At 32.9% G+C, this 25,664-nt stretch overlaps 1 protein-coding gene across 3 annotated transcripts in view; it reads left to right on the forward strand.

Annotated features, from left to right (window-relative positions):
• Positions 1–25,664, forward strand: part of VPS13A (vacuolar protein sorting 13 homolog A) — a 223,662-nt gene that overhangs the window by 115,255 nt on the left and 82,743 nt on the right. For all 3 annotated transcript variants that reach the window (XM_003782963.1, XM_003782964.1, XM_023508036.1), the window contains exons 34-45: positions 3,657–3,804; positions 4,309–4,456; positions 11,355–11,482; positions 11,833–12,002; positions 12,540–12,757; positions 13,686–13,918; positions 16,751–16,843; positions 17,360–17,716; positions 18,955–19,056; positions 20,787–20,945; positions 21,120–21,375; positions 23,211–23,371. In XM_003782963.1, the coding sequence (XP_003783011.1) occupies positions 3,657–3,804; positions 4,309–4,456; positions 11,355–11,482; positions 11,833–12,002; positions 12,540–12,757; positions 13,686–13,918; positions 16,751–16,843; positions 17,360–17,716; positions 18,955–19,056; positions 20,787–20,945; positions 21,120–21,375; positions 23,211–23,371 (2,173 nt within the window). The remainder of the gene's footprint in view (positions 1–3,656; positions 3,805–4,308; positions 4,457–11,354; positions 11,483–11,832; positions 12,003–12,539; positions 12,758–13,685; positions 13,919–16,750; positions 16,844–17,359; positions 17,717–18,954; positions 19,057–20,786; positions 20,946–21,119; positions 21,376–23,210; positions 23,372–25,664) is intronic.

Genomic DNA, 25,664 nt, shown 5'->3' on the forward strand with positions numbered 1-25,664 from the left:
TGAAACATTCTTCTTAGTAAAGTATCCCAAGAATACAGATATCCAATGTACTCTGTGGTAATATGAAGCTAGTACAAGATCTAATTAATGCCCACATAGGGAAAAACTCATTTCAAGTTGAGGGAGAAGGAAGAGGCACAGGGGGATCTTTGGGGTGCTCCCACTTACTTGGTACAATGTAATAGTGTATGACATACCTTTTGGCTGTGGGACACAACTACAAGAGGGACTCTACATAACATTGAAATATTGTGACTTGATTATTTATACCCTCAAGTTAACCTGAAATTAAAAATTAAAAAAAGGTTACTGTCAGAGGAAAAAGAGATTAAGAAGCAGGCAGGATCTGCGCCTGTGGCTCAAGTGGCTAAAGTGCCAGCCACATACACCTGAGCTGGCAGGTTTGAATCCAGCCTGGGCCCGCTAAACAACAGTGACGGCTGCAACCAAAAAACAGCCGGGCATTGTGGTGGGTGCCTGTAGTCCCAGCTACTTGGGAGGGGGAGGCAGGAGAATTGCTTGAGCCCAGGAGTTAGAGGTTGCTGTGAGCTGTGATGCTACAGCACTCTACCAAGAACAAAAGCTTGAGGCTCTGTCTTAAAAGAAGAAGAAGCAGGCAGAGATGTGAGAAACCAAGAAAATGTGTTGATAAAGTTTTGGGGACCTGTTGATGTTGTTAACTATGAATAAATATAGTAGTATATGACTTTTTTTCCCATTCAGTACTTGGTATTTTGTATTGGGAATCTAAAAGTCAGTTGGATCCAGGCAAGGCTGAATGATTACCAGGCGAGTATGACTAAAGGTAGTGGGATAGGATTTTAATGATTGAGAATCATGTTGATGAATGATAAGAGAGGGAAGAAGTTAGAAGACCAGAGGTTACTGAGAGTGTAATAGAATGTAAAGAGTGGTTTATGGGCAGGAGACCCAACAATTTCCAAGTCTTCAAAAATAAACACTGAATAGTTGATGAATTATAGCACAAGTAGAATATGGTAAGACTGCACATTGTTATTCTTAAAGGAATAATAGAGTTGGGAAGTATCATTGCAAATTATGAAAAATTATTTCTATCTCTTACTCTGAGATAGGATATTAGAGAAAAATTGGCCTCTATTTTATAAAAATCCAGGGACAGGTTTCACTTAAAGTAAGAAAGCAATGATAGATTTTGTGAAGACATTGACAAATACAGAATAATTTCTTTATCCAAGCCAGGGATTTCAGAAATTACAGGAAAATATTGAGGTGAGAGATTTTTATATTGGTAGTAGGCTAAAGATAATAAGAGTAATAAATTTCAGGGAGTTCATTAACTTGCAGTTTAAATTGTGTAAAAATTCTGAATTAACTAAAAATAAAATATTTATACATCTATATTTAATCATATCTTGTTTGATTTTGAGAAACATTAGATGTATTAAGTGGGGGTCTATAATAAAAATGGATTATTCACTGTTAAGAGTTTACAAATATCTGTATAGTGTTAAATCATATTTATTATTTTTATGTCCCAAAAAGGATATTTTTAATTGAGAATGACCATGAAAAATGACTGATAATCTTTTGACTTTCCAAAAATAGCTGCTTTTAGATACATTGGAATATTTCTTTCAGTTCGTTTTATCTGCATATATGTTTAACTTCAGAAAAATTAGAATTATGTTGTATGTTTTTTTTTTACATTGCCTTTTCCTTAATATGCTATAATTTTCCCATGTTATTTTGAGTACATAGTTTTGCTAAGTATTTTAATTTTATTCCTTAGTTTTTTAAAAATTCATTTTCCCTATGTTAGCTATTTAAATCGATTCTTTTTTATGGTTATAAATAACACTATAATGATGATTGGTATCTTTGTTCACCAGTACTTACGTGATTGTCCACACACTTCTTTGGGATAATTCACCTGTTTAGGATGAATGCCTATAAATAGGATTACTCAAGTACAATGTATCATCAGTTTTCTTTGAAATAATTTTAAGATAGTTGATATTTAAAAATTTAGTTCCAGCATTTTAGAAAGCATGTTTTCATATTTGTGACTACCTGTAATGTTGTTTATACTTTAATATCTTGAATGCAATTTAGTGAATATTTATTGACAGTGTAACATGCTAATAATCTAAGCCAAGTACTGACAACACAGGAAAGAATAAGATAAACATAGTACCTGTCGTCATGAAGCTTTCATTATAACTGGAACAGTAGAGGACACACTAAACTAATAAAATGCAGTTTATTAAGTGCAGTGATGGAAATAGTTCAAGGTCCTTGTGGGAGCACATCGGAAGAGCAACTAACTCAGATATGGGGTATTGCTAATAAGAAAAGTTTTTCCAGGGGAAGTACATGGATCATTATGAAAGTTTAGAGATACTGAAAAAATCAAGAAACATAATACCTGTGTGGACAGAAACAAATGAAGCCTTCCCAACAATACTGATAAGCCAAGCAAGTTGAACATTCCCAAGGGAATCAGAAAGAATGCTGTTCACTGTTTTTTGGAAGTGAAATAGTGGACCATAACACAGTGTGTCTCAAAACTTCCGTAGTGACCCACCTAATCTATTGACATAGCTATTTTCTTTCTTAAAGTTGGTTTGAAAGGAAAGACATTTACTCAAAAATGTGTACAGAGATAATGATTCCTATATTACAGTGAAAAATTGGGAACAATATACTTTTAATAATACAAGATTATTTAAATAGATGACTTATAGTATAGCCACATACTGTAATACATACCCATTAAAATTGTACATATGTGCAGTATAAGACTGTTAGATTTCTATTGCCGCTAAGTGGAGACTGCAAGGATGCATGTATGTGTAAGTATAGGGTTACTATATAGATTGTTTGTAAAATATTTGATATCAGGCATTCTGAGAGAGCTCTGATGAACTCCCTTATTTCTCTCTGAGTAAATGATAGCTAGACTTCTGTAGTCCTGTCCTCATACCCTACTTTAAGAATTTGCTGCCCATTAAAATATGTTTACCTTATTGAGGATTAACACTTTCAGATTGTCACTTGAAGGTCAATGGGAGGCTTCTATGGTCCCATTGCCACGTGAAGGGATTCAGTGACCTCCTGTTCTTTTTTTAGTTCCTAAGCATCATTCCTACCTTTACAGTGCTTGGAAAGGCAAAAAGGTTCAGCCTAACTTGAAATTGTATATGTTTAGCTATTCTGATTTATAGAATTAGAAATTTCATGCAGTGCTACTTTGTTCTTATAAAGTCACAGGGTGTGTAATGTTTTGTTACCTATCTAAATCAGTAAATTAAGGTGTTTTTATAATGAGGTCTTATGGTATATTTGTTTATAAATTATATAAAGGTAATTCTTATTGTAATAGTTTACTATGTAATTTATTTATTTTTGGCACTATATTGAAAAATCCTTTTAATAATTCATTCCTCTGTGATATGGAACACTTCAGCTCAGAGAAAATCTCCTAGGTTTCTAGTGGGTTGGAACATCTCTCATTTTGAATGTAAAAGTCTGATGGGTTTTATTTTTCTTTTTATATGAAACAATATTGATTTCTGTTATTTTATATAAAATGATAAATTTAAGTTAATCTTTTCTTATTTTTACTATTTGAATGTATAATAAACAATTTAAAACAATTTTATTTATACTTACAGATCTCAATTTATAAATGATACATACCAGGAAGTATTAGATCTACTACTGCCATTAAATCTTGAAGTCATCGTTGAGCGAAATTTATCCTGGGAGTGGTATCAGGAAATTCCTTGTTTTAATATAAATGCTCAGCTAAAGCCCATGGAGGTAACATTTAGATGCTTATTGACTTGTTTTGTTTGTTGAAAAATATTCCAAGGGCCATACAGCATTTATTGAATGGAATTTATGTACACATCATATTGGTCAGAATTGAAGGGCAACTATATTAATGTAGAATTCACTTAACAATCTCCATTCATTCTTTGAACAAGTACTGGAGTGTGTGCTATGTGCTAAGCCCTGAACCCTGTGATAGATACTAGAGATGGTGGCAAGGAAGCTATGATAGTTTCTGATTTCCTGGAACTTACTGGTTTAGTGCGAGCATTGTTGGTGGTTGTAGTCTGGAAGGTAGTACTTAGTAAAAAAGAGAACAGGAGGTAGAGCTCAAATGGTGATGCTGTGCAGCCTTGTTCTTAATAGGCCATGGACCAGTCCTGGGATTTGTAGAAGATTGAGATGAAAACAGTCTTTCATTTTTCTCATGAGAATTTTGACTACATGAAGTAGAGCAATGTTAAAAAGAACAAATCATTTTTTTTTGAACAGTTCATTCTCAGTCAAGAAGATATAACAACTATTTTTAAAACATTATATGGCAATATATGGTATGAAGAAGGTGGTAGTGCCTCACCTGCTGTCATAAAAGACCAAAGTAATGTCACCAGTGTTACTAATGCTGCATCCCATTCTGGAGGTATGTTCTTATCCTAAATTAGTTCTTGCCATGCTCTCTTTCTCTCTTTTTTGTTTTCCCTCTCTCCCCTTCTCTCTTCTAATTTCTCTCTATTCCCCCCTTTCTTTGCTTTTTTTCTTCCTGTTTTGGGTAAAATGGGATTTATAAATATTTTTCTAATTAGGTAATCCCCATTTAGGCATCTCCAATTGTCTACATTATTAGTCATTCTGATTTTTTTTTTGATTCAAATTGTCTAGTCCTGTTGTAACAAAATTTCTTAATATTTATTTTTATTTTCCCAAATTCCCTGTAGGTCCTTATTTTTAATTTTCTTCCTTCTCCCCTCTTTTTTCTTATCCCAACTATAGCATTTTTCCCAGATGGGACATTTTATATTGATATTAGGAATATAAAAATATTAGAGAAACTAAGAGAGGCTTATCATTAGTGGATGATAGGTTTTAACATATTTGGAAGATTAATTGGGAGAACACAGTAGAAGGAACCATAACTCAGAAAGAGGTTTCATTCAGTGTTGAATAGAGTACTTTGAGGAATATGGCTAGGTTCTGAGTTTACCCCCAGCACATACAGAGAGATGGGTTAGTTAAAGCTTCTAGGAAGATTTTTCTACACAAGAAAAATTCAGGCATTGCACTGGATCAATAAACCTACCTATCCAGTGAAATCTACTAGTCCACAAGATCCACCTCAGCAAAGCTCTGGATATTACACAGAATTCTCACTCAGGGAGAGTCCTAACACAAAAACAAGCCTAAATTTACAACATTACATGCAATCCTATCCTTACTAGATAGAATAACAAACCAGTTATTTATTGTAAAGTATGAATGGTTAGATAAGAAGAAAATCCTAAGAACTCAAGGATGAAAGAAAGTAAGATAAGCAGAATAGTGTTTCTAAATGAAACAGAGATAATTGAAGGACTGGAGAAGAAAGTAAACAAAAAGCCAAACTCAGATATTCCAAGAGGATTTTGAGATGATAATGAAGAATTGGATTCTGCCAGCACCACTAGCCCTGTAAAGATAGGAAGGAATTCTTGGAAAGTGAAAACATTGCTGACATTTTGAAACAAAAATACTAAGCAAAGGGGTAGACCTATTAAGTTGGAACATTTGGTTGAAGCAATCACCTATGATTTAGAGTGGTAAAAAGCTCTTTACCTTAAAAGATAAAACTTAAGAGTGGGGCTTTGGTTCAAAAGATTCAATTCCAGAATAGTAAATACTGTAGGAAAAATAGCTGAGAAAGTGGAAGGGAAAAATCTTTCCAAGTAGTACAGTAGTGCCCTCTTGTCTGTGGAAGATGTGTTCCAAGACGCCCCGTGGACGCTTAAGACTATGAATAGGACCAACTCCTGCATATGTTATGTTTTTTCCTATATATACATACCTATGACAAAGTTTAATTTATAAACTTTATAAATCAGCACAGTACTCTTACAGTAGGCATAGTTCTCAGTAAGAGTAATCCGTGCATCGTAAGAGATTAAAAACAATAATAGTAAAATAGAACAATTATAGGTAAATACTATAATAAAAGTTAAGTGAATACACTCTCTTTCAAAATAGTGTTTTTGAACGATGGTTGACCATGTTAACTGACGCTATGGATAAGGAACAACTACTGGAACTCTTCAGACCCAAGTAAATACTGAAGCAAATTCTTAGATATAAACAATCAACTGAGTTTCAAGCAGACCAAAACTCTCGGTTGAAACAAATTTTTACGGACTGAGTGTGGTGGCTCACCTGTAATCCTAGCACTTGGGAGGCTAAGGCGGGTGGATTGCTTGAGCTCAAGAGTTCAAGACCAGTGAACAAGAGCAAGACCCCGTCTCTACTCAAAAGAGAAAGAAAAAAATAGTGAGGTATAGTAGCAGGTGGCTGTAGTCCCAGCTACTTGAGAGGCTCAGGCAATCTTGCCCAAGAGTTTGAGGTTGCTGTGAGCTATGATGATGCCACTAACACCCATCCCAGGGTGACAGAATTAAAATTCTGTCTCATAAAAATAAAATAAAAACAATTTTTTTAAAAAGGAAAAATTTTTATGAAATGTCAGAATGATTAAGATTTTTAAAGTTTCAGAAAAGAATAATGGGCTACTTATTAGTGGCTTGTGTACAAAATGATTAAGTGATTGATTTTTTTGTTTATCATCAATAAAAGTAGATGCGATGAAATGGCTGGATTATAGTAGACAATGGAGGAATGTATTCAGAATTCTAATGAAAGTGATTTTGAGGCTAGGATTCTATGCACAGCCAAACTATCACCCAAAATGTTAAAACAAGCACAGATTTTCTGACTCAAAGTCTACTCAACTTTGTCATACCCATTTCTAAAGAAATTAGTTTGAAAATATATTCCAACAAGACAAACAAGGAATCTAGGAAAGAAGAAAATATGAGAGCAAAAACCAGCCTACTTAGGAGGGCACGGATAAAAGGAATCCTCAAATTATCTATGTGACTAGGCTAGAAAAGTAATTAATTTTCATTAAAAAGAAAATCAGAAAAAAAAATTCAGAACGCTTTAAGGGAAAAAAAGAAGAAAATTAGCATAAATTTCACATAGTAACATAGGATGAGGAGTTAACTACAGTGTATAACTGATACAGAAAGGGACACATTTTCTGTTCTTAACAAAGAAATTGCCACTATATACTGTGGCCCAGAAGTGAAGTGGACTAAATTGTGCATGATTTTGAGCCATCATTGGAATGTGAGAAGAGAGAATCTTTTCATTTTTGAGATGTGCTCTCCCCGTGATAATGTATCAACAGGGACAGTATTAATTGAAAAATGTTAAGGTAGTCAAGCAACACAGGAAAGGCTGTATAAAAAAGAAAGTAAATGTTATCAACTATGATAACATGGAAGTAAAAAGGTAACTGACCAAAGCTGGAAAGAAGAGGATGGGAATAGGTGAAGGTAAGGGTTTAAATAGTGGGGAATATAAAGTAATGTCTAAAATTGATGAAACATACTGAAGTAGAGGGGATAAGGTGATGAACTCATGTGTACTTGTCACCCATTTCAACAATTAGTAGCATGTGGCTAGTTTTATCACTTCTCTAATTCTGCTCTTCTTCCTTCTTCCTCCCACTTAATAATTATTTTAAAGCAAATCTCAGTGTTACACTATCAATAGCTACTTATCTGTAATCAATAAGGACTTTACATTTAAAATGATAGTAACATAGTAACACAATAACCATTAAAATTAGCAATGCTTCCGAAAAACTGTAGAAATATCCAATTAGCATTCATATTTCTCCTAAATGTCTCATAACTGTCTTGTTACAAGTTTTGTTTTTTAAAAAACAATGACAAAGGAGTCAATTCGCAAAGAAAATAGAACAGTTCTAAATGTAGACAGGAAGACTGACAGAACTAAAAAAGAAAAACTCATATATAGAGTCATAGCTGGCAATTTGAACACACCACTTTAAGTAATTAATAGGATGTGGACAAAATAAAAAAAGAAGAATATAGAAGACTTAAACACTGTGGTACAACTTGACCTAATTGATATTAGTATAGTATTACAATCAACAATTATAGAACATACTTTTATGAAAAAAGAGTCCTGGAATGTTCACAAGGATATCCCATTTGGGGGCTGTAAAGTTTTCTGACTACATGGGATTAAATTAGAAGTCATTTAACAATAGTTCAAAAATTTGAACTATTTGGATATTACATAATTTCTAGGTAACCAACAGGTCAAAAATAAATGAGAAAAGAAATTATGAAGTTGTTTGAACTGAATGGTAATGAACATAATATATCAAAATTTGTAAGATCCAACTAAAGCAAGTGGTGAAAAAATTTTTAGCTGTGAAAGATTATATTAGAAAACAACAAGAGTTTTAAAATCAAAGATCAAATCTTCTACATCAAGAAACTAGAAAAAAAGAGCAAATTAAACTCAAAGTAAATAAAATGAATCCAGCAATAAAAATAAGAATAAAAACCAACAAAAGAGAAACACATGAATAATAGAGAAAATTAATGAAGTTAGAAGTTTTTGTTGGAAAGACTAATAAAATTGATAACCCCCTACAAGGCTGATGATAGAGAACACAGATTTCCAATATCAGACATAAATTACTACAAATAACTACCAGGATAATATATGGATATTATGAATAGTTTTGTGACAATGAATTCTGCAACATGGATAAAACGTACAAATTTCTTATTAAGCACATTTGCCAAAATTGACATTAAAAGAAATAAAATATGATTATCTCTGTATTTATGATCGGTATTAAATTTTACTGTTGAATTAAATTTTTAAATAAGAAATGTTGACTATATAGAAAACCCTAAGAAGTTTTCAACAAATTAGTAGAATTAATGAATGAATTTTATATTTTTCGAATTTAGTATTTTTAATAATATATCAATATATAAGGCTAATATGTAAAAATGTTTTATCAGTTAACTATTAGGAGGTAAAATTTAAAAAATATTATTCACAGTAGCATCATAAAACATAATAAAGACATTTAACAAAAAACACCCAAGACCTTTCCACTGAAAATATTATACAATAATGGTAGAAATGACTTAAGTATGTGGAGAGGCATATATGCTATGTATGTGGCCTAAAAAAAAATCTCAATATTGTTAAGATAGCGGTTACTATCACCACATTGATTTGTAGATTGAACATAATCCATATCAGACTTTATCTTAATAGAAATGGAAAGATTGCTTTAACAATTTAGGTGGAAATTTTGAGGACCAATAATAGTTAAAAATAAAATACTGTGAAAGACAAATAGGGACTTATACTATATAAATTTTAAAATTTCTATAAATCTATAATAATTGAATCATAAAATATTGGCATATCATAGGCATATGGGTTGGTGATAAAGAATAGAGTCTGTTAGATAGTCAATTCATTTTCAGCAAAGTTTATTCAATAGAGAAAGGGTAGGCTTTTTAAAAAATGGTATTGTCACAACTAGATAAATGTGGAAAAACTCGAATCTTGGCCCTACACTGTACACAAGAATTAATTTTTGAGATGGATGAAAGATGTCAATTTAAAAGCTATAATATTAAAGCGTCTAGAAAATATGGAAGAATATCTTCATTGACCATGAGCTAGCCAAAGATTTTTTAGGGAGATAGAAAAGCACTAATCATAAAAGAACAACTATATCAGAATTTTAAATTTCTGCTCATCAAAGATAGTAGCAAGAGAGTAAAGCCAAGCCTCATTTTGAGATGTATTTGTGATATGTGCATCTGACAGTGTTCTTATATGCAGAGCATAGGAGAACTCCCGTACTTCAATAACAACTTTAAAAAAATTAATAAGCAAAACATTTGGATACTTGAGAAAGGGTGGTATGAAAATGGACAATAAACATGAAAAATTGATGCTTACTCTATGATTATGTACTATTATAAAATATGTATCAAGAAATGTCTCAGCTTATCACAGTAGATAAATTTTAGAAACTGACAACACCAAAGGTTGGCAAGAATGTGGAACAGCTGAAACTCTCTCATTTTGCTGATAGCAACATGAAATAGTATTACCACTTTTGGCAAAGAGTTTGGCAGTTAACATATACCTAAGTACCTGTATAACAGAGCAATTCCAGGCCTGGGTATTAACCCCAACTCTACCTTAAAATAAGTGCATATATATACAAATGACTTATTTAAGTATATGTGTTGTAGGTTTATTCACAGTAGCCAAAACCTGGAAGCAACCCAAAAATTCACCAATAGTAGTATGGGTAAGCTGTTTCTAGAGTATATGGCTTCTTAGCTCTTAGAAAGAGTAAACTACTGGTACGTGAAATAATGTGGATGAATTTCAAAAACATTACATTGACTGAAACCAGATGTGAAATAGTACAATCTGTATTACTCCATTTATGTGGAATTAAAGTACAGACAAACCTATCTATAGTGCTTAAAATTTGAATGGTAAGAAAGTTGGAACTGGCTGGGAAGGAGTAAGAGGAAACTTTCTGGAGGGATATAGATGTTTGATACGTTAAATGGAGTGTTGGTTACATGGATATAAACATGTACCAAATCTTACTGAATTGTTAAGATTTTTATATTTCACTATATGTAAATTTTATCACACTTAAAAATAAGTTACCTGATGTGGTACTTTTCTTTCCCTTGGTAGAATGAAAATTAGAAGCTGATCATTTGATACATACCATATGCATATAATACTTTGATTCAGAGTTTAAATGTAGGCAACAAATTTTGGATTCTTCAGAATAGCGTACAGGTTTTAAAATGTCACCAATATCTAGTTTTAGTTTTTTAAAGTGGAATTTGAATACTAAACTATATGGCAGGTACTTTAGTATGCATTTTACACAGGCTGTTTTATATTATACTTAGTACTCATAATAAATCCAGTGGTGAGTTCATTATTTCCATTGTACAAAAGTGGAAGCAGAAGTAGCAAGAGGAAAAAGTTGCCCTAAATATTTAATTAGTATTCCCAGCTGTGGATCATTAGGGGGCTTAAGTGGGAAAATGGCTTGAGCCCAGGAGTTTGAGACCAGCCTGAGCAATAGCAAAAAGTAAAAAAGTTAGCCTGGCATGGTGGTGCACACCAGTATTGCTTGAGCCCACAAGTTCAACAGTGAGTTATTATTATACCACTGCAGTATAGCTTGGGTGACAGAGCAAGACTCTCTTAAAAAAAAAAAAAATTCCAAATTATTATGGAGAGAGTTCTAAACCAAGAGTTACTGAGTTCTACATCTAAATTTTTTATTTCCTTGGGTATCATTTTATTATACTCAGTTAATCTGTTAAATCTGTTTTAAAATTGTTTCAATGAGATACTTTTCTTGATTTCTTTTTTTATTTAATAACTTAAAATTTTCCCAGGGGCCACTGTGGTGACCGCTGCTGTGGTAGAAGTACATTCACGTGCGTCACAAGTTAAGACAACACTAAATATAAGTTTCAGAACTGATTATCTCACCATGATACTGTATAGTCCAGATCCTAGACAGGTAAGTCGATGGAGAAAAGAAAATGTTTTCACTTGTGAAAAACTGTATATAGGTGGATGGTTATTAAATAATAGTTGTTACTGTTTCATGTGGATTTTGTAGTATCTTGTTCCTCTGAGACAGATGATGGATCTTTGCACTTTAATATCCTTAACCAATGTGAAAAGTAACATTTTAAAATCCAAGTAACTATATTCTTTTTTGGGCTTTCATTAGAGAGTCCTTTGGAGATATAGATAATTGACATTTTCTACAAGCAGAGGCAATAATTTGTGATAGTGCACATCATTAAAATGTGCTTTAGACTTATGTTTTCTGTATAATTTTTGTATTAATTTCTCCTGCCGTAGGCTTCATTTACAGATGTTCGTGACCCTGCTCTGAAACTTGCTGAATTTAAACTGGAGAATATTATAAGTACTGCAAAAATGCATACGGATGACTCAACATTTTGTTCTTTCTCATTAAAAAACTGTATTTTAGATGATAAAAGGCCTCATGTCAAGAAAGCAACTCCTAGGTGTGTATTGTAATAGTGTTCCAAGGTTTCACTTGAGGAATGGTTGATAAATTTTATTGAACTATTTCTAAATTTGAATGTTTATTTGGTTAGGGCAAACCTAAGATCTTCAAAGCTTCAATTCAATCAAGCTATGATACTCAGTTAACATCTAAAATATCCTGGTTCAGTTATGTGCTGTTCTTACTGGGAATATTTGATAGATGGGTTGAGTAAATGAAAATAATGAATGCAATTATATTGGTTTTTACATTCTCTAAATTATATTCTCTATTATTAATCTAACATAAAGTATTAATCCATGCTAATTGCAATGGGAAATTCATGAAAAATTGAAAAAATATACTGAGATTTAAATTGTAGCAATTTGTTAAACATAACACTTCCTGATTTATGATACAATTTTGCATCAGAAACGTCTAAGTCCATTGTTTGGAATACCTTGTGAATCTTCCCAAGAGGCTTGACTTTAGAATGCTTATTTGCTGCCTATCAGAGTCTGGATTTTATTGCTATTATTGTGATTGTGTTTTTCAGAATGATAGGACTGACAGTTGGGTTTGACAAAAAAGACATGATGGATGTAAAGTATAGGAAAGTCAGAGAAGGTTGTGTGACTGATGCAGTCTTTCAAGAAATGTATATCTGTGCAAGTGTGGAATTTCTGATGACCGTTGCAAATGTCTTTTTTGAGGCCTATACCATGGGTACTACTGTAGAAACCACTGTTCAAACATGGACTTCTAAGGAAGAAGGTTAGTTATGGGCTAAAATATTTAATCTTTGTATTAGAGTGCTACAGCAACACTTACTAGACTAGCCTTTTAAATAATCAGGATAAATGCATTAATAAGTTAAAATCTTTATTTTTCAGAGGAAAACCTTAACGTATTTTTTGGAGAATGTGCAGTTTGCATTTTTTTTGAAAGTGTAAATGTATATTGTGTTCAAAAATTATGAGATCTACGTTTGAATAAGTAATTATACTTCTCTGCAGGTAGTTACTTGAAATTTGTTGTGAAAGAAAGCAAGCAGGGAGAATAATTAACCAGTCAGATCTTTTCACAACCAAAGATAGTATTTCTGTTTAAAATATTCATATTCATTCATTCATTCATTTATTGGTTTTAAGACAGGGTCTTGTTTTGTTGCCCAGGCAGGAGTGAAATGGTGTTATTATAGCCCACTGTATCCTCATACTTCTTGGACTCGGGTGATCCTCATGCCATGTCCTCCGGAGTAACTGAGACTACAGACGTGTGGCACTGTACTTCACTAATACCGCAGCCTGCCAAAGTTTTAGGGCATTACAGGCATGAGCCTCTGTACCCACCCTACTTTGTTATATTTATTTCTAGCTTTTAACGTATATATTTTTCTATTAGTCTTGTACATGTTTCATTCATTGTGGTATAGTAGAAAGTATCAAATTGAGAGTTGGAAACGGATTAGTTTCTAGCTTTGCCATTAAATAGTAGAGTTTTTTTAATCATATTTTTTAATATTCTTATCCCTATAGTATCTTCAGATCTTTATTAGGAGAGTTGTAGGAGATTCCTTTGTGATCTAAGATTATTTTCCTTTTTACTTAAAATGAAAAAAGATTCTCATAAGTAGGATATACTACCTATAACAAATACTCATAAATATTTTAAAGTATTAATTTATTTTTATTTGTTTTAGCACCTATGGAGGAATCAGATAAGTGGGAAATAAATATTTTTATTAAAAATCCTGAAATTGTGTTTGTGGCTGACATGACAAAAAATGATGCTCCTTCATTGGTCATTACAACACAATGTGAAATTTGCTATAAAGCTGACCTTAAAAACAGCACCATCACTGCTGCCATTAAAGATCTCCAAGTGACGGCATGCCCATTTCTTCCAGTCAAGAGAAAAGGCAAAATTACTACTGTGAGTTAACTTTTTAATTATCTGCTTAATTTTAAATTATTTTGGATTTAGTATATGCCACTTTAGGAAATGAAAATTACTTCCATGAGCATGATATGTTCTTCCATTTTTTAGTATCTTCTGAGATTTCTTTTCTTATGGTTTCTTAATTTTCTTTATGGAGGTCCTTCACAGCTATTTTGTTAGGTATATTCCTAGGTATTTCATTTTCTTTGAAGATTCTATGAAGGAGATTGTGTCCTTAATTAGCTTCTCATCTTGGCTGCTATTGGCATATACAAATGCTACTGATTTGTGGACATTAATTTTGTATCCTGAGACATTAATGTATTTCTTGATCACTTCGAGGAGTCTTATAGTTGAGTCCCTGGGGTTCTATAAGTATTAAGTCATATCATCAGCAACGAGTGAAAGTTTGACCAGCTTTACAGGATATAACGCCTATTTTTAACACTGACTATCACAATTGACAGCCAGCAAAATAAACACCCTGAAACTAATAGATAAAACCTAGTTTCCACAGTGGCACAAAGGAAAAATCTAAGCAATGAACTGTCAGAACATAAGATGAGTAGAATTCTACCACACTTTTAATTCTCTCAGTAAATGTTAATGGCTTGAATTCCCCACTGAAGAGGTAAAGACTGGCTGATTGGATAAAAAAGCATAAGCCATCCATATGTTGTCTATAGGAGACACACCTACCCCTGAAGGACCAATCAAGACTTAGGGTAAAGGGATGGAAAACAGTATTTTAGGCAAATGGAGATCAGAAGAAAGGAGCGGTCACAGTCTTATTTTCAGATACAAGTGTATTTAAAGCAATTAAAGTAAAAAAGACAGAGATGGTCTCTTCATTCTGGTCAAGGGAATGATGCAACAAAAAGACACTTTAAATATTTTCACACTCAACTTAAATGCTCCCAGATTTGTGAAACAGACCTTGATTGTTCTGAGCAATATGATACGCCATAACACCACAATATCTGGAGACTTTAACACCCCTCTGACAGAACTGGACAGATCTTCTAAACAGAAACTAAGCAAAGAGACAGGGGACTTAAAGTTGACCCTAGAACAAATGGGCTTAATAGACGTATATAGAACACACCTTCCCATCTTCTCATCAGCTCATGGAGCATACTCCAAAATAGATCATATTCTAATATACAAATCAAACCTTAACAAAATTAAAATGATTAAAATGTATCCTTTCAGACTACAGGACAATAAAGGTAGAATTCAACTCCAGCAAAACTGTCATTCTTACGCAAAGGCATGGAAGTTAAACACTTTACACTGAATGACAATTGGGTCAAGGAACAGATAGATACTGGGGTGGAGGGATTGTTAAATTCCTCAAACATAATAATGAAGCTACAAATTACCAAAACCTGTGGGATACTGCAAAAACAGTCTTAAGAGGGAAATTTATTGCATTAAGTGTCTACATCCAAAAAACAGAAAGAGAGCATCAACAAACTAATGAATCATCTTAAGGAAATGGAAAAGGAAGAACAATCTAATCCCAACCATAGCAGAAGAAAAGAAGTAACTAAAATTAAGTCAGAAATTAATGAAATTGAAAACAAAAGAATCATTGAGAAAATTAATGAAACAAAATGTTGGTTCTCTGAAAAGATAAAATCGATAACCCATTGGCCAGACTAACTAGAAACAGAAAAGTAAATCTCCAGTAACCTCAATTGGAAATGAAAAAGAGGAAAAACAACAGATATCACAGAGATACACGAGATTATCTCTGACTACTACAAGAAACTTTATGCCCAGAACATTGACAATGTGGAGAAAATCGACCAATACCTAGAATCACACCTTCTACCCAGACATAACCAAGAAAAAATAGATCTCTTGAACAGACCAATATCAAGCACTGAGATTGAAGAAAGAATAAAAAATCTTTCAACAACAACAAAAAATGTCCCGGAAAAAATGGCTTCACACCAGAATTTTAGCAAATCTTCAAAGAAGAGTATTTAGATCCATACTGCAGAAACCTATTCCAAAACATTGAGAAGGAAGGAATCTTCCCTACCACATTCTATGAAGCAAACATCACCCTGATAGCAAAACCAGGAAAAGATCCAACTAAAAAGGAGAACTATAGACCCATTTTACTAGTAAATATAGATGTAAAAATACTCAGAAAAATCTTAGCCAATAAATTATAGCTACACATTAAAAAAATTACACACCATGATCAAGTAGACGTCATCCCAGGGATACAAGGCTGATTTATCATATCGAAATCCATAATGTAATTCACTACATCAATAGAAACAATAACAAGGACCAAGGACCGTATGATCCTCTCAATAGATGCAGAAAAAGCATTTGATAAAATTCAGCATCCTCTTTTAACAAGAACACTTAAGAACAGAGGCATAGGTGGCACATTTCTTAAACTGATTGAAGCCATCTACAACAAACCCACAGCTAATATAATACCGAATGGAATAAAACTGAAAGCTTTTCCACTTATACTACAATGAAAAAAATAGTACAAATTTTCATTTTAGTAAGTAAAATAAAATAAGTGTTACAGGTTTTTCATATATTTTAGTATATATAAGAAATGCTCCCACTTACATTTTTATATTAAAGTTACTGCTAATATTGTTAGCAACACTTTATTATAAATAATCTGTAAAGAGAATAAGAAGTGTTACTGAGTCGCTTGTTTTTTAATAAAGTTATTTTCACTAATTTCTTTATTTGACATAGATAACTATTCCTAGGAAAGTCTTTAAATAGAAATGTTTTCATACATATTTAAGCATTAATTTAGCGTTACTGATTTTTCACTGATAGGTTTTGCAACCCTGTGACTTGTTTTATGAGATTACCCAGATAGATACAAATCCACAAGTGATTGAGGTTTCAGTAAAATCCCTGACACTAAAGGTAAGTATAATCATTTAAATGTTTAGTATACTTTAAAAAAAATTAGTAAAACCCAGAAACAGGCAATTTTTATATTAAATCTTTTAATTGTTAAATTGATGCACTTGTGTGTTTCAAAATATATTTTTATGAGTCACTTACTTTTCTTACACCTTTTTAAAATGAATGTTATCCTCTATTTTATAACTGGTGTTTTGGCTGCTTTTGTAGTTAAATTAACATCTAATATCCCCATACTATATATAGTTGAAATTATACTTGATGAGTTTAAAATCTATGATTCATCTAAGTATTTTAACAAATCAAAATTTGATATGGTAATTTAAATTTTTTTATATCTTTAATATTGTGGTAACAAAAATGTGTATATAATAAATTGTGTCTATGATTTTGTGGTAGTGATGTTAAGTATTTGTCATGATCTTTCATCAAGTATATTTAATATTTTTTGAAAGAAATAATTATGAAAGTGGCATGTATAGATTTTTTTATTATTTTAATTTTTTTTCTACTTAGGTTTCACCAGTTATTATAAATACCATGATTACCATAACTTCAGCACTTTATGCAACTAAGGAAACCGTTCCCAAAGAAACTGCTTCTTCCACAGTACATTTATGGGAGAAGAAGGATACAAAGAATTTAAAAATGTGGTTCCTTGAAGAATCAAATGAAAGTGAAAAAATAGTCCCTGCAACTGAATTGGTACCCAGTGGAGAGACAATAAAAATGAACATCGATTCTATTTTTATAGTTCTTGAGGCTGGAATTGGTCACAGAACAGTGCCTATGCTTTTGGCAAAATCACGTTTTTCAGGGGAAGGCAAAAATTGGAGTTCCTTAATAAATCTCCACTGTCAGCTTGAGCTAGAAGTAAGTGTATATAGTATTTTTCAAGTTTTGTAACAGATAATGACACATATGGAATATTTTGGGAATCTTAGGGAAAGTTTATTATAAATATGTTGTTGACTCAAAAAGTTTTTGAAGAAAACTTACAAATTTCTCCTTTGAATAATAGCTTTTATGTGTAACTATTTTTGCTTTTAAAGTACATATTCATATAATTTCAATGTTCTTGATAATCAATGTTATCAACTTAAAGGTCATACCAGACACATTGTTGATTACGGTCAGAATTCTTATTTTTTAGAGTCGAAATTGAATACTTTTTTATTTAAAAGGATAATGGATTGGATTTCTGAATATGCGGATAATATTTACTAATAGTAATATAACAAATTAGAAGGACTATGCCTTGTATTTTTCTGTAATATGAAATCTGTATATTTTAGTGACAGCCCATTAAGATCTTGTAAACTTCCATGAGTACTTTAAAGCCAGGGGTTTTTTAGTTGATATTATTAAGAGTTACTTGATTGATTTAAACAAATATTTTGCTTTAGAATTTATCTATATAGAATCATCTCCAGGAATATTTTGGTTTAAATTAATTGAGTTTTATGTCTATTTGAATTAATCTAATATTCTGCCTTTATAACAGCAAATATGAAAATGTATACACTGTTATTTAAATGTGTTGATACAGAGTTAGGTACTGATAGAGATGAAACTGACTGTGCCAAGGTTTCATATTTGCAGATTTTGGTTAGCATTCTGTATATTTTGCAGATGATTTGATCTAGGATGTCCAAGAAATTCAGAGTATTCAAATAAGTAAACAGTCATTGAATAGTGTTTACTTACTTATCAGTGATGTATTCACTCATACGGTACTTGCCTTCAAGGGATTTCAGTCAGTGAAAATAGACAGACAGGTTTAAAATGTCAATAATAACATGTATGTGTCGACAAAACACAGAGCTTAATGCATAGCCTAGCCTGGAAGTCAGAGCAAGATGCTTTTAAAAAAAGGGTTTTATCTGGACTAAACTGTGAAGTGCAAATAATGGATTATGAAGTTAGCCAGGTGAGAAAAATGCTGAGGGAGTGCTTATATAGGAAGCTACTGAGAGCCATGTAGACTGGTTTTCACACAGAAGAAATGGCAGGGCCCAAATACGTGGTGATGGGTAACACTCCAGCATGGAAGATCCTTTGATGAAATCTCAGAGTATTTCCTTTAAAAACTTACAAATTCTCTCTTACAGGTGCATTATTATAATGAAATGTTTGGTGTGTGGGAGCCTTTGCTTGAGCCCTTAGAAATTGATCAAACTGAGGATTTTAGACCATGGAATCTTGGAATTAAGGTATGTATATGTGTTGTGTTTGTGTGTATATTTTAAAGGCTTTATTTTTTTAGGACAGATTTAGACTCACAGAAAAATTAAGAAGAAGGTACAGAGATTTTCATATACTTACTTCCCCAACACATGCATAGCTTCCCCCTTGATTAACATTTCTCATCAAAATGTGTTTAAAATCTGAAATTTCAAACATTGATATTTACCTCTCAGTTACACACTAGACACTTGAATTTCAATGACAACAAAGTTCAGGTTTCATCATCATAAGCCTTATCTACATGCTTCCCCGTTTGACCTCTGAGTAGTCCCAGACCTATGCAGTGTGTGGTTCTAATACAAATAATCGTGTAACCAGTCATTGTTCTAAAAAATGTATCTTGTTTTTAACCTTGACAGCAGGGCAGGACTCTGAGGAAGAGTTTTTATCCTTATTTTAACATGTGAAGAAACTGAGACCAGAGAGGTTAGAGTTCTCTAAAATAGTGGTAGCTACAAAGTGGAAGTGAATCCAGCTGCAGAGTCCCAATTTTTAAACGCTATGTTATAATGCTTCTCTCGTTGACTTGTAGTTTATTGTCCATCCCAAGTTTCCTTTGTCCTCAGAAGGGTGAACACTACAAAGATAGATGGATAGATAGGCTGGTACATAGATAGAATGTATATTACTATTTTTAAAACATATATTGTGACTTTATGTAATTATGAGAATCAAGGCCTTTAGAAAAATTGTGCTTCTGAAGCAAGAAGCTGCAGAATTATGAACATGTCTCCTGCCTAATAATAATTCAAACTGCAGACAAATTTTTAGGGGCTTAAAGTAATGACAAAGGCAGCTTGGCATGTCCAGCATTTTTATATTAAGGTCATTTAATTTAATTTTCCAGATATTTTAGATGAACAATTTTAATAAAAGAATTCCTTTGGTGGTTTTAGGTCAGATTATACTGGTCAAGGGATCTATTAATCTTAAAAAATGGCATTGATTATTAGTCCTAGGTTTACAATGAGGTCCTGCTGCTCTTGTCTGACTTTGTAAGGTTTCTCTATTTATTAGCATGACCAGTAGACTAAATTACATTTCTCTTTCCATGTTGCCATGAAGTATGTGCTTTTAAATTACATTCAGATGCCACATGATACAATTTTAAGGGTTTCTTTTATGTCTAAATTGTACCTATCATTTTACTATCACTGCAGATGAGATATGGTTGTTTTGTTTTGTTTTTCAGTTTGTTGCATTTTTAAAAGTCTTGCTTTGTTGCCCAGGCTGGCGCACATTGGTGCAGTCATAGTTCACCGCAGCCTCAGACTTCTGGGCTCAAGTATCCTAACTGCCTCAGCCTCCTGAGCAGCTAGGACTATAGGCACATACCATGCTTGGCTACTTAAAAATAAATTTTATATACAAAGTCTCACTGTGTTGCTTTGGCTTATCTCTGACTCTTGATCTCAAGTAATCTTCTTGCCTTGGTTTCCCCAAGTGCTGGGATTACAGGTGTGAGCCACTGTTCCCCACTCGTGGGTGACTTTTTCCTCTAATACTCTTCCTGTCTGCAGTGACTTTAATTGGCTGATATACAAATAACTTCAGTAAGACAGTAGAACAGATAAAATTTTTAGCTCTGTTTAATGTTACCATTGGGATTTGTCTAAATTTTGTTTTTACTATGCAGGACGTTATTTTGTTTTCCTAAGAATAATTTTTTTTATATTTCTATAATTTATCATTATAGATTAAAAAGAAAGCAAAAAAGACCCTTGTTGAGTCAGAAACTGAAGAAGAAAACTACAAAGTGCCAGAATATAAAACTGTCATCAGTTTCTATTCAAAAGACCAGTTAAACATTACATTATCCAAATGTGGTCTTGTAATGTTAAATAATTTAGTCAAGGTAAGAAGAGAAATTTGAAACTTTAAATGTTGAGATAATTACATGTAGTCTGAGTTGATCTGTTTATTGAATAATAAGATTGCTACTTTGTTATTTGTCATATGTGCATTAGTGTTCTGTTTGCCCTTTAGTTTTCTACATTTTGTTCTATCTAAGATAATTCTTCCTCATTAGGCATTTACAGAAGCTGCCACTGGATCTAAAGCTGTCTTCATAAGGGATCTAGCACCGTTTATTATCTTCAATTCTCTTGGACTTAATATTTCTGTTTCACCAAGTGATTCTTTTAGCATACTTAATGTTCCTGTGGCAAAATCATATATGTTGAAAAATGGAGAGAGTTTAAGTATGGATTATGTTCGAACGAAGGACAATGATCATTTCAATGCAATGACTAGCCTAAGCAGCAAACTCTTCTTCATTCTTCTCAGTAAGTGATTTATTACCTTTCTGGGGCTATAATTTGTTTTAAACTACACTTTACATGTTGTTTTACTCATTAGTGTTATTTTACAGAAGTTTTTTTTTTCTTTTTTTTAATCTTTTTCCTAGCAGATTGGGAACGGTTTTTTCCCCTTTGCAGTGATCTGGTTGCTCTTGGCACTAAACCTCTTTTTAAAAATTCTTTTTCTTTATCCACTGCTTTGTTGTAGGGAAGGAAAACACAGCGTGGCCATAAATAAATTGCACCCGAACTTTATGGCCACCCTGTATTAGATTTCATCTTCACTCAGCTTTTACAGGCCATAGATATTTAGGTGTTGGTGGTAGTAGTTTTAATTATATGTGGTATAACTTGATATTATTCCATCAATTTTTTAAGACTGAAGAATGAATTGAAATTGTATTTTAAAATGGTGCGTTTTTAATGTTTTTAGGATTTGTAAGCGTTTTTTATGTTCTGCCTATTGAGGTGGAAGTTTTTTCCTTTGTCTTTTCTGTTTCCCAGAGTTTTTTATTTTTAAGAGATGAAATAGGCTCGGCGCCTGTGGCTCAAGCAGCTAAGGCGCCAGCCACATACACCTAAGGTGGCGGGTTCGAATCCCTAGCTCTGGCCCGCCAAACAACAATGATGGCTGCAACCAAAAAATGGCCAGGCGTTGTGGCGGGCGCCTGTGGTCCCAGCTACTTGGGAGGCGGAGACAGGAGACTCGCTTGAGCCCAGGAGTTGGAGGTTGCTGTGAGCGTGATGCCATGGCACTCTACCGAGGGGAATAGCTTGAGGCTCCGTCTCAAAAAAAAAAGAGATGAAATATAATTATCTTAATACCTAGTCATTGTGAAGTTAAATCATTCCAAAGCCACATCCACTCCACTTTTACTCTGGCATTTAAATAGTTATTGAGAAGGGCATTATTTGAAAGGCATTAGACATAGGGAGGAGGCAGGCTACTAAAACATAGCTGGTGCATTCTTCTAGTTAGGAAATAATGTATAACAGGTGTTCCAGGTGCTGTCATGGCATTGTCGGTGAATTGTTCTGATCAATTTTACCTCTCTTTGTTTTTGAACTAATGTTTTAAGGAATGGGGATGGTGAATAAAATATATACAAATAGGTAATTTTATCCCCAATAGAACATGTGTTTTATCAAATCCAAGATATAACTGAAAAGTGACACAAGCCATTGGAAAAATTAAAACTCAAAAGTTACACCTACCTTGTTATTTGCCAACGTCTGCCTGAAGGTTTTAAGCTGTGATTGTTAAGATAGCAAGCCAGAGATCGGTGTTAGGCTTCATAATTCCTTGCCTTACTAAGTTATTTTTGAAAGGTTACTATTATTGTCTTAGCTTGAACTCTTTTTTTTTTTTTTTTTTGCAGTTTTTGGCCAGGGCCAGGTTTGAACCCGCCACCTCCAGTATATGGGGCCAGCAGCCTACTCCTTTGAGCCACAGGTGCCACCCACTGAACTCTTGAATAATATTTTTTTCAGAAAAAAATTTTTTTCTTATAAAATGCTTTCAAGTTTTTTGTGACTACTAGGGAAATATATGGTGGCTTCTTAAAGTATCATTTTGTATGGATTATATCCAAAGACCTCAGTTACTATTATTTATAAAAATTTTTTTTGCAGTTTTTGGCCAGGGCCAGGTTTGAACCCGCCACCTCCAGCATATAGGGCCGGCGCCCTACTCCTTTGAGCCACAGGCGTTGCCCTATTATTTATAAGTTTAAGATAATCATCTGACATTTCTCATCATATACTTCAAATTAATGTTGTGAATTATAATAAAAACTTCCAAACATATTCATTTAATTTAGCACCTGTTAATCACTCTACTGCCGATAAGATTCCTTTAACAAAAGTGGGACGACGTTTATACTCTGTGAGGCACAGAGAGTCTGGAGTTGAAAGATCTATTGTTTGTCAGATTGATACAGTGGAAGGAAGTAAGAAGATAACAGTTCGCTCCCCAGTACAGGTATGAAATGATCAATTTGGGGGGACATCCTATTATGTATACCTGTGTGCTAATAAAAAAACTAAAGTATATTAGTACCAAAAGAATATAAATTCTTATGGAAATGCAGCTAATCTCAAAAAGAAGACTCATCACTAGCAATTGCCCTACTCTGATATGACAGTGGTAGGATTTTGTTCAATATACTTGTAATTTTTAACAAGACTATTTTGTAAAATCTTCTAGTAATGAAGTGTTCATCAGTATTTTGTTTTAGGTCTTTATTAATACCTATGCATTCTTTCTCTTTGATTAGAGAATTTAAAATTATAGAAAAAAAATTTACAGCTTTATTGAGGTATGTACATACAGGGTGTCCCTAAAGGCACCATACATAGGGAACATGGGGACTTATAGCTGAATGTGCCTTTATTTACAAAATATTCATTACAAAATTTTACAAACAGGTAGCTAACATATTAAATATTTTGTAAGATTTTGTATTGAATATTTTGTAAATGCACATTTAGCCACAATTCCCCATTTTCCTTATGTATGACAACTTTTGGGACACAATGTACAATAAACTGTATGTATTTAAAATTGATTAAGTTTTGACCTAAAAATACACTTGTGAAACCATCATCACATTCAAGGTAATAAACAAATTTATTACTTAAAAAATTGTTCTAATCTTTCCACTTTCCCATTCCTAGGCATCCATTGACCTGTTGTCATTGTATAGTAGTTATACAGTCTAGAACTTTATATGAATAAAAATCAGTGGAGAAAAGATAGTTTGGCTTCTTTCACTCGGCACAAGTTTATATGTATGTATCAACTTCCATGTATCCGTGTTGTTACATGCGTTGTTACATGCAGCTACATGTCGTTGCTGAGTAGTAATCTATTATATGGATATACCACATACCCATTTTGAGTGAATCTTTATATATGGTGTGAGGTTAAGGATTGAGTATATTTTTCCATATGAATTTATCCAAAGGATTTTAGATTTTAGGTCCTTTTCATTTAATAAAACACAGTATTCAAATATCTTGGCGGAGCGATCTGCCATACAAAGAGCAAATTAAATTAACTACACAGACTAAAAACTATACAATCTACCATCATTTAAATTTGAGAATCAGGTTATCAGTTTTATCAAAAATTTGGATAAAATTGGCTTGTTTGGGGGGTTTTTATTTGTTTTTGTTGTGTTTTTGAGATGGAATCTCACTCTGTCTCCCAAGCTAGAGTGCATTGGTGTGATCACAGTTCATTGCAGCCTAAAGCTCCTGGTCTCATGCAGTCCTTTCACCTCAGCCTCACAAGTAGCTTGGATTATAGGTGTGTGCCATCATGCTTAGCTAATTTTTGTTTTTGTAGAGATGAGGCTGGTCTGGTCTCTCCTGGCCTCAAGTCATCCTCTGGATTCAACTCTCCAAGTGCTGGGATTACAGGCATGAACTAACACACTCAACCTAAAATTGGCTTGCTTTTAAAATTCTGATTATTCGTTGCTAGTATTTAGAAATACAACTTATTAACAAAACTTCGCAAACTTATACTCACATATTCTAATAGAATTTTATAGATTTAGTTATGTTTGCAAATAAAGACATTTTTACTTCTTTTCCAATTTGTATGTATTTTATATTATTTTTATTGCCTGTTATACTGACTGGAACCAAATAAATTTGAATAGAAGTGCTAAGAGCCCATTTTTTGCCTGGTTCACCTATTCACCATTAAGGATAATTTGAGTTGTAATCTTTTTGTAGTGCCTTTTTTCAGGTTTAAAATACTTGTTTGGTTCCTAGAGTACTGAGAGTTTTTTAATCCATAATGGATCTTGTCAAATGCTTTTTCTATTATTAAGATGGTTTGTTTTTAAAATTTGTTAGTATGATAAATTACATTGATTTTTTCTGAGGTATTAGATCATCTTTGCTTTCTCAGGATAAATCTCACTTGATCATGAAATGTTATTAACTTTTCATTATATTGTTGGATTTGATTTGTTAATATTTTGTTTAGAGTTTTGCATTTATATTCATGGGAAGCTATTGGTTTAGAGTTTTAATGTCTAGAGGGAAGATTTTTTTGTTTTTGAGACAGAGACGCACTCTGTCACTGTGGCATCATCATAGTTCACAGCAACCTCAAACTCTTGGGCTCAGGAGATCTTCTGGCCTCAGCCTCCCAAGTAGCTGGGACTACTGGTACCCCTGTCAATACCCAGCTAATTTTTCTATTTTTAGTAGAGATGGGGGTCTCATTTTTGCTGCTCAGGCTGGTCTCAAACTCCTGA

The sequence above is a fragment of the Otolemur garnettii genome, unplaced genomic scaffold (assembly GCF_000181295.1).
Source record: "Otolemur garnettii isolate 467f Iridium unplaced genomic scaffold, OtoGar3 scaffold00006, whole genome shotgun sequence".
Classification (NCBI taxonomy): domain Eukaryota; kingdom Metazoa; phylum Chordata; class Mammalia; order Primates; family Galagidae; genus Otolemur; species Otolemur garnettii.